Source organism: Diorhabda sublineata, chromosome 3 (genome assembly GCF_026230105.1).
Source record: "Diorhabda sublineata isolate icDioSubl1.1 chromosome 3, icDioSubl1.1, whole genome shotgun sequence".
Lineage (NCBI taxonomy): Eukaryota > Metazoa > Arthropoda > Insecta > Coleoptera > Chrysomelidae > Diorhabda > Diorhabda sublineata.
Window position 1 is genome coordinate 10,197,781 of NC_079476.1, and position 16,294 is coordinate 10,214,074.

At 31.2% G+C, this 16,294-nt stretch overlaps 1 protein-coding gene across 8 annotated transcripts in view; it reads left to right on the forward strand.

Moving 5' to 3' along the window:
- The window catches only part of LOC130441295 (calcium/calmodulin-dependent protein kinase kinase 1), a 539,168-nt gene that overhangs the window by 338,526 nt on the left and 184,348 nt on the right, over positions 1 to 16,294 (forward strand). Inside the window, exon 1 of one of the 8 annotated variants that reach the window (XM_056774912.1) lies at positions 1,802 to 2,107. The exons of the other annotated variants lie outside the window; for them this stretch is intronic. Coding sequence (XP_056630890.1) covers positions 2,088 to 2,107 — 20 coding nt within the window. The 5' untranslated portion in view covers positions 1,802 to 2,087. Of the gene's footprint in view, positions 1 to 1,801; positions 2,108 to 16,294 lie in introns of those variants that run through there. 8 annotated transcript variants of the gene reach the window in all.

The following is a 16,294-nucleotide window of genomic DNA, read 5'->3' on the forward strand; positions in this document are numbered from 1 at the left end:
CAGATCTATGTCGTCTGTGTAATACCTGCGATGATTTATTAAAGATGACACCTCCAGTATCGAGTTCCACATGTCGAACTACTTTTTCCAGTGCTATGTTGAACAGGAGACACACCAGAGTGTCACTCTGCCTAACACTCACTGTTGTCTTATATCGATCTGAGATTTCATTCTCTACTTTAACGTGAAATACCACTTTTCACTTGACAATGTAATTTTTCTGAAATCATTTAAAGTTTTTGGTATTTGTAGTACATTGATAGCAGGGTAGAGCTTCGGTTCTAGAATGCTATCATATACCGCCCTAAAATCGATGTAAATATGGAAGGTGTCAATGTTGCACTCGTGCCACTTCTCAAGCAAATTTCCTAGTATGAAAACCTGGTTTGTTGTCGATAGACCAACTCAAGATTCCCTTTGGGTTGTTCAATTATGGGTTCCAAATACGTCCTCATGCCTGATGTCAGGATGTATGGCAAAATTTTATAAGCATAATTTTTTGTAGTGTGATTGCTTGGTAATCACTGTTCAATAAATGAGTAACTTTTTTGTGCAAGGGGCATACTTTTCGTATAACTTGTACGACGATTTCTTCAAGCTTTTTTTCACAAGCCTTAATAAATTCTGCTGTGACGTATACTTTCCAGAGGCTTTGTTTTTCAGCTTCTTGATGGTATCTCCTATTTCCTCTAGATTGATCGGTTCCACTGGGTGATCATTAAATACTTCTAACTCTTTTAACTTTTGGGTATCAGAGCCAAGAAGTTCGAAGAAATACTCCACGCACCTATTTAGAATTTCATACTTGTTAGTAAGAATGCATCCGTTCTTGTTCTTACAAATATTGACGTTTAGTTTGAAATATTCTCTTATGCTGTTAACTTCCTGGTAGAACTTTCTTGATTCTGACTGGTTTCTGAGTCTCTCAATTTCATCCAGGATTCTCTCTTTATGCTTTTTTTTTGCTTTTTTTGTTATATGCTCTGTTTCTCTCTTCGAATAATCTTTTCTTCTGCCTATCTTTTTTCTTTGATATGCTTTTCTCTTTCTTTCTGTCACTTGTCATTCTTCGTCGAACCAATTATTTCGAATTACGAACACACTACGCATATTGCCTAGTGTGTTCGCGACCACTTGTTTTTTGACATCCCTGACATGATGCCATCTTCTATATAGTCCTTATAATCACATAGTGTTTCTTCTTCTTTAAATGTATCTGTTTTGTATCTCAAGACTTCACTTGACTATGTATTCTTTTGCGCTCGAATATCATGCTTCCCACTACCAAACGTGCAAAGTATGACTTTGGTTCCCATCAGTTTCATCATGAAAACTATGTCTACTAATATTCTCTTGGTATATTTACTCTTTTAGTCAGTATATTTGAATTTAATTATAACATTATAAACAACTCCATATAAACCTTTTTTATTTATATTTATATACTGTTAATTGCACTCTTTTACATTGACAAATTCTTGTCATGGTTTTATGGTGTTTCTTAACATTATAAGAATGCTTTGATTTCTTATTTAAACTGTCCTCATCATTTTAAATAAAAATGATTTTTTTCGTCAATATCTGGATAAAAATCAGATGTCAACTTGTCAATAGAAACATAGCCATGAAATCGAACAAAAACTGCAATTTTATATATTTACACGTGTTTGAGTGATGATCTATTAAGTGTTGATTTATAGATGGAAATATATTAGGGATACATATTTGAGTTTAATCTACAATATGGAGGATTTTGAAGACGCCTCTGGTTTTTTTCATTATTAATAACCAACACAAATTGTTATAATATTACAGAATGCGGAAAATTATTACTTACTGACGTCACGACAAAGCAATTAATTTTGAGTGAAGAGATAATAGTCATTAGGACGTTCAAAACAATATTCCAATTTTGTTGATGTCTGATAAATTTTTAAGTAGAACGTACATGTTAAATGAAGTTAGTCGTACACCGATTTTAGTTGGATGATATTATCGAACTACAGTGTGAAGTTTTAAATTGTGGTTTGTGTGGTCAAAAGTTTATATTTACCAAATAATAATAACAATAATCTCAGAAGTGGACAATGGTTCTTGCAGGAGGAACGTGAGTAGCTGTATTTTCAATCTGTTGTGATAGAAACACAAAATAATCCAAATATGTCAAGAAAAATATTCAAATTGATTCTATTTTACGAACTATAAGCTTAAAGAGTATTCAGTAGTTTGTTTTTGTTTCAAAGCTCCTAGTTTATCATTGGAGCAACCCAACGAAGGTTTTTCAGTCTTGAAGTGTTTTCCGAATATTCCTACGAATATTGAGACAGTTTTTCCTGGGCGAATCAATTTTAGACGCCGTTCTTCTAGTATTCTGTTGATATAGTCCACATTATATTTCTAGATATTGTATTCTATGAACATTTATGAATACATAAAGATGAAGAAACTGTTGCCAATGTATGCCACTCAACGTTTTTTTTTTCTATTTTACAGACCATATAATATATTGTAGCTTCTTAAAATCGCTTAAAAATGTTTACTTTATCAGCGAAAATCTAGTCCTTAAGTATTCTGGTCCCACAAACAGCATAACAAAATTTTTGCCGGTCAAGTTTGTAGAATCTTCTGTCTTATTCACTTTCAATTCATCTAATTTGTAAAGATGGCATGGACAGTCATTTTTAAAATTTTAACGAATCATCTCACCAATTCCAGAGAATGACACTACGATCAAAGTCAGTATCATCACAATAATATCAACAGTCTCTACTTTCTATAGTTGAATGTTCTCTATTCATTGGAAAATAATAAAACTATACAATCTCGTAAAGCAACAGAGAAATAGAAATTTACACTATATTTTTTCGAGACCTACACATACATCATTACTACAAAACATTTAATCATACGATTTTCTAACAAGACCAGTCCCTTCCAAAATGGAGACAAACTAAGGATAGTGTGTCTTGGAATATGCATCTTTGACAAGCGGGGTTTAATTCTTCCAGAAGTCAGTATGAGAAAATAATACGTGTAAACAAAGCATTATATCTGAACCTGTATCGTTGGATTGACTGTTATGCTGATAATGACCTCCAAGGTCGCTATATTTTACATCGTGTGATTCTTTGGGGACACATCAGAAAGACATTGTTCTTATTTTCCCACTTTGAGGAATATAAAAAATAGCTGAAGAAATGGATTAATGGTGAACATAGACACAATACCCGAATCACGTTACAAAATGATTTAAGAGGCACGTCCTACTATATATTTTTGTAGAGAATAAAAATTGAATATTTTGTGGACATTATGAAAAAAATTAACTTGATCACAACAATAGAAGATGAGGAACCAGGATTCATTTATTCTATGACAAACTGGTAGGTAACAAGGTTGTTATAAAGAACAAAAAGGACTATTTCCAGAAAGTGCACAGCTTAATCGAAACACCAAAATCATTCAATTATAAGTTATGCATAAGTAACTCAACATTCTGAAAGCTCTATTGCCGTCCTTAAATTTACAAACCTGGGAGGGCAATGAAACATATTATTTCAACAATTTGTACACCTGGTTATAATATTTCTAGATGGTTAAAGAAGGAGTTTGAAAACCTACCTATCAAACCTGAGAGTTTTTAAATAAAGAATTCGTTAGAATTTAACAACAATGTAAAGAAATTGAAGATGAGGAAATTTTAATCTTCTTTGATGGAGGAATTCAATACGTAGAAGAATTTTGGAACTCAATTAAAAATATCCATCTATAAAGTTCTCCTATGAAATGGAAAATAATGGACCGTTACCTTACCAAATTTGTGGTTAATAATTCTTTCTCATATTCCAGTAAAAAAGACTTGTATCAACACATTTGTCTACTTTATATATACAACATTATTAGTAAACCTTAATGACGCTGTTGACCCACTCGGTGGATGAATATTACCAAATAAAAAAAACATATTTGTCAACATTAGTGGAAGTACTTTTATTTGTATTGAAGCCTGTAAGGTTTGTTTAAATATCTTGATATATGTAAATTCAAGTAATATAAACGATTTTTTCTCTTCATCTAGGTATCTTCCTAATTTTATTCCATTCTCGAACTCTATGGAAAGCTGTGAAGCTGATGAGATACCAATTTAGATTAGACGACAGCAACAACTTCTATTTTTGTTGCCGCTGTATTATCTAACCACTTAAACCCTGCTTACTGTTCATTATATCTACATTTAACAATTCATACCATTCATCAATCATTCCAGTGATAAAATCCGTTCCCTTTATTTTATCACAGATTCTTGATGACATAGACCTTTCAGGAACAAGCTCTTTTCTTAATTAGTCCACTCTACCAAATCCTATCAACCTTCCCAAATTTGATACATCCTTCACAAAAGACGATAAAACCCAAAACCAGTAATGAAAAATACATGCAAAGAAGTAATCAATGGTTGTAACTATAATTCAGGTAATTTAGAAAATATATATCTGCAAAGCTTCAATTAAAAACCCCCAAAATTCTCACAATCTCACAATAAGTATAAAATATAAAAATAAATAATAGAATATTTTTAAATAAATAACATTGAAAATACTAAAATATCATTGAAAAAATATAATATAAATAAATTTCGAACAATCAATAAATAATTCCATTTAGTAAAATTATTTTTTTCAAATCCTTTATTCATAAATTATCGCTAAATTTCGAGTAATTAATTAAACAAATTGATATTGAATGATTTCAACATTTTTGCGGATGGTTGGAATGTTGTGCATGATACAACATTCCGTTGCAGCGTGAATCAAACCATAATCATATTGTTTAACATATCAATCGATATTCTGTTACGCAGTTTTATCTTTACAATGCTAGAGTTATAAAAATCCCTAAAAACATAACACTCCTAGAAGCATTTTGGAGCTAAATTTGGAGAAAAAACCCGTAAGTTGGAAAACCTGCTAAATTCAATTTCAAATACGGATGCATCCAAGAATAAAACAGGTGTAGGCTGAGCAGTAACATTCAAAATTCCAATTAAATCATCACTTATCTCACCGAACTGCAGTGGTCACATATGGCGGGCTATTTAGTATATCAATTTCATTATTTATAACTCTTAACTAAGGAAGTCTGAGAAACTTGAGATCTTTTGAGTCTTCAATGATCGTGAATATGACTGATTCTCAATACTGCAACAGTCACAAAATTTGCTGATTTCATTATAGTTCAGAAAGCAAGGGTTTTAACATGATACTCAAACCAAAAGAAATTATTTTTGGTTTTTGAACACTACTTCTGCTCGCGAGCGGCTACGGAAACTGAAGAAAACTCCCGGAAAATTGGTATTTTGTCACTAACGTGGAAGGGGTTGAAAATTTGAATGCAATTTATGTGATCAAACTTGTAGAACGTAAAATCGTAAAAAAAATCGCTACATATTTTTTCCAAAAATTTTTTTCAACTCGGAATACTACTTACCGTGACACTCGACTAAAATCTCTACAACTTCCTCCTTTTTGGGTAAAATGTGTCAAAGTAAACGGGATTTTGAACTAAAATCCTTCAGTAATTGATATATACAGCTAGCAAGTACTGTCAAAATTGGTTTCTTTTTATTATCCAAAGCTGAAATAAATTTATTCAATAAATTAACAATTTAATTCTACTAATATTCATTTTTGTATCAATATCAAAGTCCAGATTCCTGAAAAAAGCCACTAGGCATTCTAGTCTACTTCAAGACCATGCTCTAAAGACGTGCGATAATAAAGTTTCCATTCATCTTTATTTAAACTTTCCGGATGTTTTCCAAAATACATGGAAATTATTTCATAAGGCTAGTAAGTCTATCTTATTGATTTCATCAATGTAAGAATAATTGCTCTTTCTCGCATTGACCTTCATTTGTTTCTTGATTATCTCATCTTGAACACACTGTTTACACTACCACTACAGCAATACTTACAATTACACTGCATCAGAGATTGAAGGTAAATTAAAACTTAACTTGACATACCTGTTTTACACTAAATATTCCTATCAATAAACCTGTTTGAAATGACGGATTTCTTAGTCTTCCTAATATACTTCCCGTCACAATCACCACAGCTAATTTCATACATACCATTCTTTTCCAAATTTGGTCTTATCTTTAGAATTACCCACCAATTGTTTTGATGATTTATAAACTATTTAAAACTCACTCTTTTAAATATTCCTCTCGATTCCCTTGTAAAAACAGATTTGGAAGGTACTATAACCAATTTTTCTGTTTCTCATCCATAGTTTGGAACAAAGTGGTTTCATATAGCGACTTCTTAAACCTATGACGGATAATTAACTTATTTACATTATTAATATATATATATATATATATATATATATATATATATATATATATATATATATATATATATATATATATATATATTAATAATGTAAAACTGTTAAAAAATGTATCCAATAATCAATTGTTGGATGCATTTGAAAGCAATTTCTTACAGCGCACTGTATATTTCAATAGCCAAAGATTAAATGTAAAGATTTCCGCCACGGAGGTTTTCTGCTGCAATTAATTTTTGCGGGAAAAGGTTTATTGGTGGGAAAATTTAGTATAATACAGGTAAGTCAAGTTGTTAAGTTTTAGTTTATAATCAGTCTCTGAAAACGATAACTTGGTTATCGAAATACATATAATTGTGAATGTTGGTGTAGTAGTAGTGTAAACAGCGCGTTAAGTATTAATATCATCAACGGTTGCAGAAACTTGAACTTATTTGGTAATCTCAGGCCAGTTTTATTTTTAAATTCCAAGCGATAATTTCTCACACGGTGATCGATTCGATAGGGGAGTTCGCGGGGGTCGCTTTGAATAATTGAATAAAGATTATGTACTTCGGGTGATTACATATCATTATTTAATAAGTTAGCACATCTTCAGCAATTCTGGTTTATAGTACTAATTTTTTTCCTTCTTTTCCACGTATTCCAGTTAGAAAATTCCAATTTCTTATAAACTTCACTCGGTCTATATGATTTCATCCTATCTTCTACTTCTAAAAAATATATTCCAATTCGCGGGGACTATAGATAAGAAAACATTATGTTTCAATTTTTTAGAATATTGTTAAGTAATAAATAATATAGACGGCAAATCAACTTTATAACAATTATTATGAGAAGCTGATTTCAGCCTACTATAATCACAAATCCACACAATTACAGCCCAATTAACTTAAGTATGCGTCTCACAACTTTCGACCAGGGGTCCATTTCTGAAAAACACTTCAGGGCCACGTGTCTCAAAATTGGACTATTCTTCGAAAAAACATGTAAAACCTTTTTTGTGAATATTTTACACGCTCTAAATATTTGTTTCTATACATTGTATCGAAATTTTCAATCCCGGGCACATTATTGACAAACTACCAATTTTTAGAGTTTTTCCGGTGATTTTAAATACTCTTTAAAAACTACTTGTTCTAAAAATCATAACTACATAACATTAGTTTTGATGTCAAGCTATTAGTAAAATTTCGACTAGAGCGCGTGAACTAGTAGATCATCCTTTTAGCGTTCTAAAAATGAACACCGCATTATTCACACTTTTTCTTATTACCTATATACGGTCCTATAAAATAAATTTCGTTGGTGGTACCATGATTTACATTAATAGGATAATTTTTGATGTATATTCATAAATTTTCTATTTTACTGATATTGCCTATAAAATGTGAAACAAGAGTTTGCCAGGAACGTTCCCAAGAAGCTAATTTCCGTCTTATATTTGCGCAGCTAAGTTTTGTAAAATTAACTTTTAAGAATAGTATTTTCAATACGTGTACCCTACGGACCCTATCTTGACCAACAATAAAGCAATTTCATTAGAATGCAATAGTCTTTAAAAATTTAACATATCAATTAAAAGAACAACTCATATACTAATAAATTGAGTATAAATCACTCTGGGGAACACCCTGAAGTATTTTAAAGATAATTTTGACATAGAAAATAAACAGAATATAAAAATTACTCACCTGATCTTTTGTGTTTTTGTAATGGTGGACATGTGACTGGGTGCATTATACTGAGATGACAGAGAATAACTTTGCACAACTTTCTTCGCGTCAAGTAATTTTGGAATTAAAAAGACATATTAAACACCTTTAACTGTGTCTCTTTTTTTTCAGATAATCAACTAAAATGCCCTCTTCAACATTCCCAGTAAACCGGGATGGTGAACCTTCATGTTTTCAGTCCTAATTTTACACTGTGGTCTCTAAATCAAAGTTGTGGATCTATAACCCATTCATAGTTACTAGTCTTGAAATAAAATTTTCCTTGTATTGTTTATAACGCGCTAAAATATGACCGCAATTTTGGTTTCGAGTTTGCTTATATGCATAATTGGTATGTCTACTCATCGTGCAGAAGGTTTTTTCATGTGAGTATCATATGAGGGTTGCTACTTAAGTTTTGAGATATGGCAATATTAATGTGGATATATCAAATCTGATATTGCTATCTGAAATTTTTAATGGTGTAAGTAGTAGTACTCAAACCATGATGTCATAGAGGATGAATTTTGTATCGTTCAAAATCAGATGTTGTGCCAGAAAACATCGATGCATTACATTAGTATCACTTGCATACATTCAATATTGCATGTACTGTTAAAAAGAATTGTTCGCGTTGGATACCGCATAATTTGACAATCGCTTCAAAAAAGCTCGTGTCGATTGATGCAAAGAAATGTTGAACAAATTCACTCGCGGTGCCTCAAAAGAAGTCTTTAAAATCATGACAGACAACGAATTATCAATCTATGCATATGATGCATAGACTAAACTAAACAACAAATCCAACAAAAGTTGATCGCGCATGAAGTACACCGGAGAAAATGGTTGCCTGCTTTTCGAAATAACTGGACACATCGTCACCATTCCATTAGAGCAACGGAGAACAGTCAATTATGAACAGTATACCAGCAGTATTAAAAAAATCAGAGACACCAATAGTTGGAGACTAAAAATTTTCCACCACGACAATGCGATCTCTCATATATCAGTTCAAACAAAAACGTTTTTCAAGAGTCAAAACATCGAAATGTTTGATTGTTCGCCGTACAGTCCTTGTTTGGCACCCAATGATTTCTCCTTATTCCCGCAGATCAAAAATAAATTGCGAGGTCAACGTTTATCTACACCTGATGAAAGGGTTGATGGATTTAAATCACATGTTTTGGTGGTACCTCGATCGGAATGGAAAAAATTCTTTGATCATTGGTTCAAATGCATGCAAAGGTGTATTAACCTTAATGGAGACTATTTTGAAAAAGAAAAGAGCCATGTTCAATTATAAATATTTATTTGTATTTGTCTATCTCAAAACTTAAGTAGCGACCCTCGTGTTATGTACCACAGGGTATGAGAAACCACTATCTTTAACTTGTTGCCTACTAGTCGATCTTGCAAGTACATCATCGTCTTTATCAATAGTTTCTAATTTGTTCTAGCTGTTGTTCGTCCATATACGGTAGTTAATTACATTCATATTCACGACACCACATTTTCGTATTACTATATGAGATATTGTACCTAATGTTTCCAACAAATCATTGTGAATTTGTGTTGGAGTCAGTGTTATAGTGTTCGACCTTTTTGATATTGAATTGAATTCTACTGTAGGCACATTCTAACAATATTTTAGTTAAGATTTCTAGGTTTCTATTCCATTTATTGTTGGTTTATAGATCACTTTGATTGAGAAAAACATAATTGCCGAATTAATCGAATGTGGTTAAAAGTCATTCCCATTTATCCTTTTTATGGACGTTTCCAGGGGGCCTCTCGATCGATTCTTTAATATGCCAATATACTTATATTTCCAATTATTTTCGAATGTCAACTGAAATGTATGATTGGCAACCTCTAAATGCCAACCGTTACAGAAATTTATAGGATCGAATTTGCGACGGAACTAGAGTGTTTAATTACATCGGCGACGATGGCGAATAATTCCGGGTCTCGTTGTAGCACAAAACAACGTTACATAATTATACACGGTCGGTGTGTATCTAGGGAGTCTTTAATTTGTAATATATTGATTCATATAAAAAAAAACTATTTTGGAGTCAATAATTTCTCAACAAATCAATTTAGATATCGCTTTATAATTCCAATGAACTTCATGATAAAATAAATCAATATGACTCATATCTAAAAAAAAGAAAGTAATTAAAATATTACTGCTCTACCACCACGAATGTTTCGATAAAAGCAGCAATTAAAATGTATTTTCGGTGTATGTATTTTATTCTAGCCGTAAACACTTCAAAGTTTTATAAACAAAACATTTGTTTTTGATTGTATTTCGTAAATTACTATTGTACTTGACATAAAAGTTCAAGGAAAAGCGTCTGAAAATAGAAAGTTCATAGTATTCATTTGTGATAATATATCAGATACCTCATTAATAGGGTTAACCCGCAACATCTCAGAACCTTTTAATCGTACAACTCAGATACCTATCCATTGAGGCAACCTAGACCAGCTTTGTTCTTTGTATTCTGTATGTTGACCTCTATTCCAAAATATAAAAAGAAAAACGATAATTTTCTAGATTAGGTTACACCTCTCCGATTTCGAAGCTTTGGTATGTTATAAAGAAAATTACGCATATATATATATATATATATATTAATCGTTGGAACCTAACGTAACCTAATCTAATCTAACCTAACCTAACAACCTAACATACAAGAATACGCTGAATATATATATATATATATATATATATATATATATATATATATATTCTTGTTCAGCGTAATTTTCTTTAAAACTAAAATTTTAACAAAATCGGAGAGGTGTAACCTAATCTAGATAATAACAGAAAAACATATATAAAAATCTAACACTCGTTAATCACCTGGACTTTTCCATTTACCACCATATAATCTGCACAGAGTTAATATGACTCATTTATCGTGGGTCATCTTATAAAGTGGGTATAAAGTGCCCTTCAAAAATCTGCTCATAATTATAATATACCTAAGTCGAAAATATTTAAGTTACCAGAAACTTCATATCAAAAATTCTTTTTGTTTAAATTTCATAGTATATTAGACGGTTTAATAGTTATGGATATCTTAAAATTTTTACAAGCCAACATAGATATTGATAAAGGATACTTGTCAACCCCTTACGAAAATACAGTTGCTTTATCATCCCACTAACAAAGAAGTAAATTTGATAAACATAGCGCATCGTTGTGTACAATTGCATGATATTCTAAAAGTTGTAAACTCAAACAAAGAACATAACCTAGAACTTTTTAATTTCATCGACCACAACAAAGTACTAATGACAATGACCTTATTGACCAATACACAGAAAATATATCAATTCCTGAGATATCATTAACAAACGACAAAACCGTGAATATATCTCTAGAAGTGCATGTAGACGCAAATACAAATATCGGACCTGAACAACAATCCAAAATATAAGGAAATGAGGAACTTGAAATTGTTAAAATTGACAATGATGATGATGATAACGATACTAAATATTCCAGCAAAGCACACAACCCCACTTTTGAAATACCAACAATAAATACAGCAGTAAATTACGGACGAATCCAAGTAATTATTATTGACGTACTTCATTCACCAGCTACACATAAAATAAAAATCTTCATTGGAAAGAAAATACGTACAATTGCTCAAATCTCTAATAAGAATTTCCAATCAGAAGTCATTCTTCTATAAAATTTAAAAAGATTTCCAAAAACTAACAGATATTACAAACGAAAACGACGTAAAAGATATTATACAAACTTATCATGAAGGTAAGACAAACCACAGAGGGATAGACGAAACCTACATGAGACTTAAAGACAAATACTTCTAGCCTTACATGAAAAATTCAATACAAACTTACATAAGTGATTGCAATATTTGCCAACAAAGGAAATATGAAAGAAACCCCGTAGTAATTGAAATGAATCAAACCCCAACAGCAACGAGACCAACGAGATTGTTAAATACGCACGGATGCCACAAAATACCAATAAATTTAAAAATCCCTTATGCAGTCATGGCTTATAACCATTATATACACTTAAAGACAAAAAGAAAACCTATAGACGTAATTAACAGACATTTAAACAGAATCAAAAGGTATATGTTAAAAATCACAAAAGACAAAAACAAGCAAATGTATTCAAAAAACCAAAAAAAGTAAGCGCACAAAACAAAACAATTTCGAACAACTCAAAACCAAAAATTCACTTGGACAATTTAAAACGGCTTTTACGAAATACCTACGATTTTCCTAATTAACCTTTATTCTTTTCAATTCCCTTCAGATTACTTGTAATCCTCGGATCCGCGAAAATAAAATCACCCTAAAAATTCTAGATAACAATTTAAACATTATTACGATCCTAACCCGCTTATCAACGAGTTAATTGCACTACAAAGAAATTTAGAAAAAGGTAAATTACTATTAAGAATGAACTGAAAAATTTATGAAAATTTAAGCTTTATTTAGCTATATTTCTAATAATAGAATTACTCACATATTACGAATACCTGTAATTTCAATCAAAATTTCGATTACTATCATTTATGTCCAATAACAATTGGTGAGTAAGAGCGATTGAAAACAGAGATTCATAAAAGAAATTAAAAAAAACAGTTGTCACAACGTATTTATTAGCAAATCCTGTTTTAAATTCTATCAGATGAACATCGATCGAACAAGATATTCACCAAGAAGATCTTTGCGAAATCAAATTCGCTACGAAGCACGAATCATTCGTACAGCGATCAGAGGAACAAACGATTGAATTGTCATATTTCCTTTCCAAGAAATAATCACATTAAATTGTCAAAACCAAGAGGTAATCCTACCTAATCAATATTCCTCTAGAGTCTAGATTGTTATTTGAAATCAAGCTAAATTAAAATCCTAAATCAACAACAACTGCTCAAATTTCCAGTGTATGGACAATAATCATCTATTGTCCTCTTATTATAATTGGAGGAACCATAGTTAGCACGAATCTTCATTCCCAGTGGATGCGACCGATAGAAGACCACCCTATCTACTCGACTTTCTCGTTAGCCCTCGAAGTTGAATTTTCGAAGGGAGGAATTATCTCGCCACTCCTGATGGGAACCATTTAAGATCTTTTAACGTTTCAAGTTATACAATATGTCTCTTATTTTATGCTTCACTAACGTATCGTCTCGGATTACCTAATTTCTGTCTTATATTAATGTGACTGTGAAGAATCATTAATCTACCTATTTGACTTCTACTTACTATTGTATACGTATTGTATTGTGAGATTTATTGTAGAGTGACCGTCATCAATGTCTTACTTAAGTGGTTCCATATGTCCCTTAGACACTTGCAGTTCCATTACTTATTTTATTGATGTGACCGGACGACCATAAATATAATTAGTTAGAGCCTTCATATACAATAGAATTAGAATTTAAGAGAGCAAAAACTTGCATAGATGGTCATATACATATAACTATTACACTTGTTAATTACTAAATTGTTAATAAATGGTATACTAATGTATTACTTATTCTTATTATTATCCAATTTTTACTTCTATACAAACTGTCTAATAGCGACACAAGACTACTTGAAAAGAAAACGCAAAATTAAACCAAGACTTGATTCACGAATGTGATTTTGATATTAAGAAATCTTTACGAAAGCGGATCATAAAGTGTATTGAAGTAAATGGTGGGCATTTTGAGCATTTGCTTTGAAGTTTTTTATTTTTGTTTAATATTTATTAATAATAAAATTTTTTTATGAAAAAATTAAAATTTATTGAACTTTTTAGAAGCAAATAACTCGATAACCGATTGAATTACACGATTCAAAGAAGAGTAACTTTTTTTGTAGAATTTAACGCTTTTTAATTTTTTTTTATTATTTTAGTTGTAAGTTTAGCCCAAAAAAAATTTACTTTGTTTTAATTAACACAAACAAGAGTAACTAGCGCCCTCTTTTAACAATGTTAAATTAGAGTGCAAATTATGATTCCTCATGCCTAAAAATAATGTAAAATTGCCAATTTTCAAAGAGAAATTGTGAAAACATAAAAAATTATTGCGAAAATCAAAATTTAAATTTAAACTTTAAACACCCCGTATCTCGGAAACTAGCAATATTTGCATAAGTCATGTTGAGCAGAATCATCATATTTTGAGGTCTAGAATGTACAGTTCAGAGATTGGATATTCTTAATGAATCACCCTGTATAGTCTCACTATCCAACGAGAACAGTAGTCAGACTATTGAAACCACTTTATTTATTTATATTTTATGTTAATAAATAGTTTCTAAAGTTGTGAATTAAGATATTTAAATAGTGGGCTGGGAGCCGGTGACAGTGAAATTCTACTTACACGGATTCTAAAGTTTCGCATAGGAATATATAGTATTTAATTATAGGTACAAAATAAGCCCGGTGTGCCAGGTCTTATCCTGGCAAAAATATTTTTAAAAAATTTTCATATTTTTAAAAATTCCTAATAATTTGCGCTTACACGGATTGTCATGTTTTATATATCATTTTATTGCAAATTTTATGTACTTTCTAAAAAACTTTGTGTGACAGCTCTAATCCTGGCAGAAATATCTGTCACACCGACTTTTAATAATGAAACTTCATCAAATTTTGCTCTTATCGCGGAATTAGGTTTTTTGGTTCTAATCTCTTCCTTTTTACTTCTACTCATGAAATATCTCGGTGTGACAGCTCAAAACTTGGCAAAAATATCTGTCACACCACTTTGAATTGTGGCTTCAACCCCTGAAAGTCATGAGAATGAAGCGTATTGAATTTTCTTTAGTTCTCTTTCCAATTTTCAACACTAAATATAGTGTATGTCATCTACAATTCTTTCTCTTTATACTTTCAACTGTGAAATTAAGCTACCCTACTATGTATAATATATTATACCTGAGTTACCCCAGAAGCCTTGAAAATGAAAATTATTGGAGTGCGTAAATTACAATGAAAAAGATGATATAACTCATGAATTAGAATCACAAAGAATAAATAAAGACCGGAACGCATTTAAAGACGAAACTATAAAAAAATTTATGAACCCTTTCAGTTCTACAATTGATCACAATAATTTATATAATATTATCACAGGAAAAGCTGCATCTGAAGACCAATTTCTTATTAACCGTAAAAGAAGCAGGGATTGAACAGAAATAAAAATTTATACAGGAATGTGCCACAGATGAGAAAAGATTTACTAGAGCAATTGAAAGGAATAAAATACTTAATTCTGCTTGTGAATCATTACGTACAACACAAAAATCAAAAGACGGTCAATGTGCAACAATTCGTATGGAACGCGACATCTTCGGAAGATTACTAGGAATATCCTAGGAAAAAAATAGATATGGAAACCTGTTTATCATATCCATTGTTACCATTTCCACCTGCACTGACTTATGTTACCGGAGAAATGTTTAGAACAGAGAAATCAACACATGCCAGGAAACTTTTTTTCTACAGTAGAAGCATCTGAACCCGATCATATTGATATTGATGTGAGCTGTCACACCAAGTTTTTTAGAAAGTACATAAAATTTGCAATAAAATGTTATATAAAACATGATAATCCGTGTAAGTGCAAATTATTAGGAATTTTTAAAAATATAAAGATTTTAGTTGGTCTTGTAGAGAATAGATAGATAAAGATAGTATGTACAAAACATGTGTTCGATAAATCAGTCAGGTGATAGCAGACTTCCACCGGTCCTATTATAGTTTTTTCGCAATATACTTCCATCGGAAACATTTCTCTTGAAATAACTTTCCAAAAATACTTCTCTGAAAATAGAATGTAGTTTCGTCAAAGGTATATTTGTACAAACCATGGCGACGCATGATCCAGCATTTATTTCTTGTTGTTCATTGTATATGAACAGTCTCGAACAACAGTCTACCGTCTCGTCTGAGGGTAATTGAAATTATTCGAATAATTCATTTTCACTTATATAGCTCTGTCCCGACATCTTGTGTCACCGGAATTTCCGTTAGGTTGGTATCTAGAATAAGAAGATGTATTTCTTCAATTTGTCTGAACTTCGAATATTCGAGAACCAATAAAATATTTCCCAAAACTAAAGGATGCAAATCATCTCAAAAATCTTACCAGTTTACTACAGACTTCACAGAATGTTTTTCCATTGATGTAAGCAATTTCGGATAGATTCTGATCCATGAATTA